At 41.1% G+C, this 2,160-nt stretch overlaps 1 protein-coding gene across 1 annotated transcript; it reads right to left on the bottom strand.

Annotated features, from left to right (window-relative positions):
- Positions 1-1,001: 1,001 nt before the first annotated feature.
- On the bottom strand, positions 1,002-1,907 carry LOC142246851 (taste receptor type 2 member 41-like). Its single transcript, XM_075319902.1, has one exon. The coding sequence runs from the start codon at positions 1,905-1,907 to the stop codon at positions 1,002-1,004; it is 906 nt and encodes a 301-aa protein (XP_075176017.1).
- Between the last annotated feature and the right edge of the window lie 253 nt (positions 1,908-2,160).

Below are 2,160 nucleotides of genomic sequence, written 5' to 3'. Positions count from 1 at the left end.
TAAAAACGTAAGGAACAAGAAGAAGGAGAAGAATCAGAGTCGAATGTGGAGGAACAGAAGAATCAAAAGAATCTAAAGACTGAGGAGGCCAAGTAATTCAATCTAAAAACGTAAGGAACAAGAAGAAGGAGAAGAATCAGAGTCGAATGTGGAGGAACAGAAGAATCAAAAGAATCTAAAGACTGAGGAGGCCAAGTAATTCCATCTAAAAACGTAAGGAACAAGAAGAAGGAGAAGAATCAGAGTCGAATGTGGAGGAACAGAAGAATCAAAAGAATCTAAAGACTGAGGAGGCCAAGTAATTGAATCTAAAAACGTGAGGAACAAGAAGTAGAAGAAGAATCAGAGGCCCAATGTGCAGGAACAGAAGAATCAAAAGAATCTAAAGATTGAGGAGGCCAAGTAATTGAATCTAAAAACGTGAGGAACAAGAAGTAGAAGAAGAATCAGAGGCCCAATGTGGAGGAACAGAAGAATAATCAAAAGAAGCTAAAGACTGAGAGGCCAAATAATTCAATCTAAAAATGTAAGAAACAACAAGAAGAAGGAGAAGAATAATGAGAGGCCAAATGTGGAGAAACAGAAGAATAATCAAAAGAAGCTAAAGACTGAGGAGGCCAAGTAATTCAGTCTAAAAATGTAAGGAACAACAAGAAGAAAGAGAAGAATCAGAGGCCGAAAGTGGAGAAACAGAAGAATCAACAAAAGCTAAAGACTGAGGAGGCCAAGTAATTGAATCTAAAAACGTAAGGAAGAAGAAGAAGAAAATGGAGAAGACCATTCAAAGCAATGAAAGAAAAAAAAAGAAGAATCACAGGAATGAGAAGAAAAAGATGAGATAAATGAGGAGAAGACCTGTACAAATACAAGACATCTTCTATCTCACTGACGACAATTGTACAATTTCCCGGTCGTTCAGCTTTCTAGTTGTTCCATCATTGAAGCTCCTTAGATCTGTGAATCATTTTGTGACTTACGTGTCTTTTTGCCCTTATTTCCCATCATTTCCTTATTATTTTCATGCGATTGTAAACATTCAGCAAGGTGTTGTACAGTTTTGGATTCCCCAGTATCAGGATAATTCCTTGCAGGGTGCAGAAAGAATAATGCAAGAGGAGGAAGAACCAGAATCCTGTGGAGGCGAAAGTGAAGACGTTCAGCAGTAGGATGAGTTGGGATGAGTAGAAGGTAACGTAGAGCGCTAGGAGAGAAGCCATGGTCTTTATGCTATTAACATGAGCTGAGATCTGTGAATCCCTGAAGCTGGACGATTTCTTCATTCTAAGGACATGAAGAACCAGGGAAGCCAAGGTCAAACCTAAGGACATGAAGATCAGAAGACATGGCAGGCAGCACCACAGGACAATGATGGGCAGAAACTTGCTGGTCTCCACAACTAGGAGGAAAGAATTACTCCTCCATTCTGTGTTATTACCACAACTTGGACTTATGGTTAAATTTGAAGATAATGGAGAAATGACCACAAAAGACAAAATAATTGACTTAATGATTAGCCAAGGAAGAGCAGCTGAAAACCGGGACTTCATCCACACAAAGAACCGGAACTGGAAGGTTGTAATTTTGATGCAGTAGAAGATGCAGAGCCAAGAGGTCATCCAGGAGCTACATGCGGCTATCGGGGTGTACACTCCATACAACCACTGAAAGAAATGATCTGATAGGAAGATCTGAATCCAGAAGTGATAGATCATGATGCTGCACATCAGAAGACTCTGCATGAGGAGGTTACACAGCCCCAGACTGAGGAGGATTGTGTCTGCCGGACTCTGCTGTCCTCCGCTCCTCCAGCCTCTACAGCTCATATATGTGATCAGCACATTGGAGAACAATCCGACAGATAAATCCAAAAATATGAAGTCCCCCAGGGCGAGGAGTCCCAGCTCCATCGGGAGGTGCTGGTGGTTGTTGTATTGTCAGTGGTTGAGCGCTAGTAAACCAGAAACCATTACAATTTTGTTTCCAGGCACTGGATTTGCATACTGACTTGCAAATGTAGACTTTCTTGTGTCCTTAGAATTGCTTTAATGTAGTCAGTGCCAATAGAAATGTGACAAAACAGAAAAACAATTGTTATTGGGGCTAATAAAGCCATCAGGCCAAACTGAAGAAAGGTCCCAGGACAAAGGCGTGAAGACGTGC

This window comes from Anomaloglossus baeobatrachus, chromosome 7 (assembly GCF_048569485.1).
Source record: "Anomaloglossus baeobatrachus isolate aAnoBae1 chromosome 7, aAnoBae1.hap1, whole genome shotgun sequence".
Taxonomy (NCBI): Eukaryota; Metazoa; Chordata; class Amphibia; order Anura; family Aromobatidae; genus Anomaloglossus; species Anomaloglossus baeobatrachus.
The sequence above is the reverse complement of the archived record's forward strand: the minus strand, read 5'-3'. Positions and strand labels throughout refer to the sequence as shown.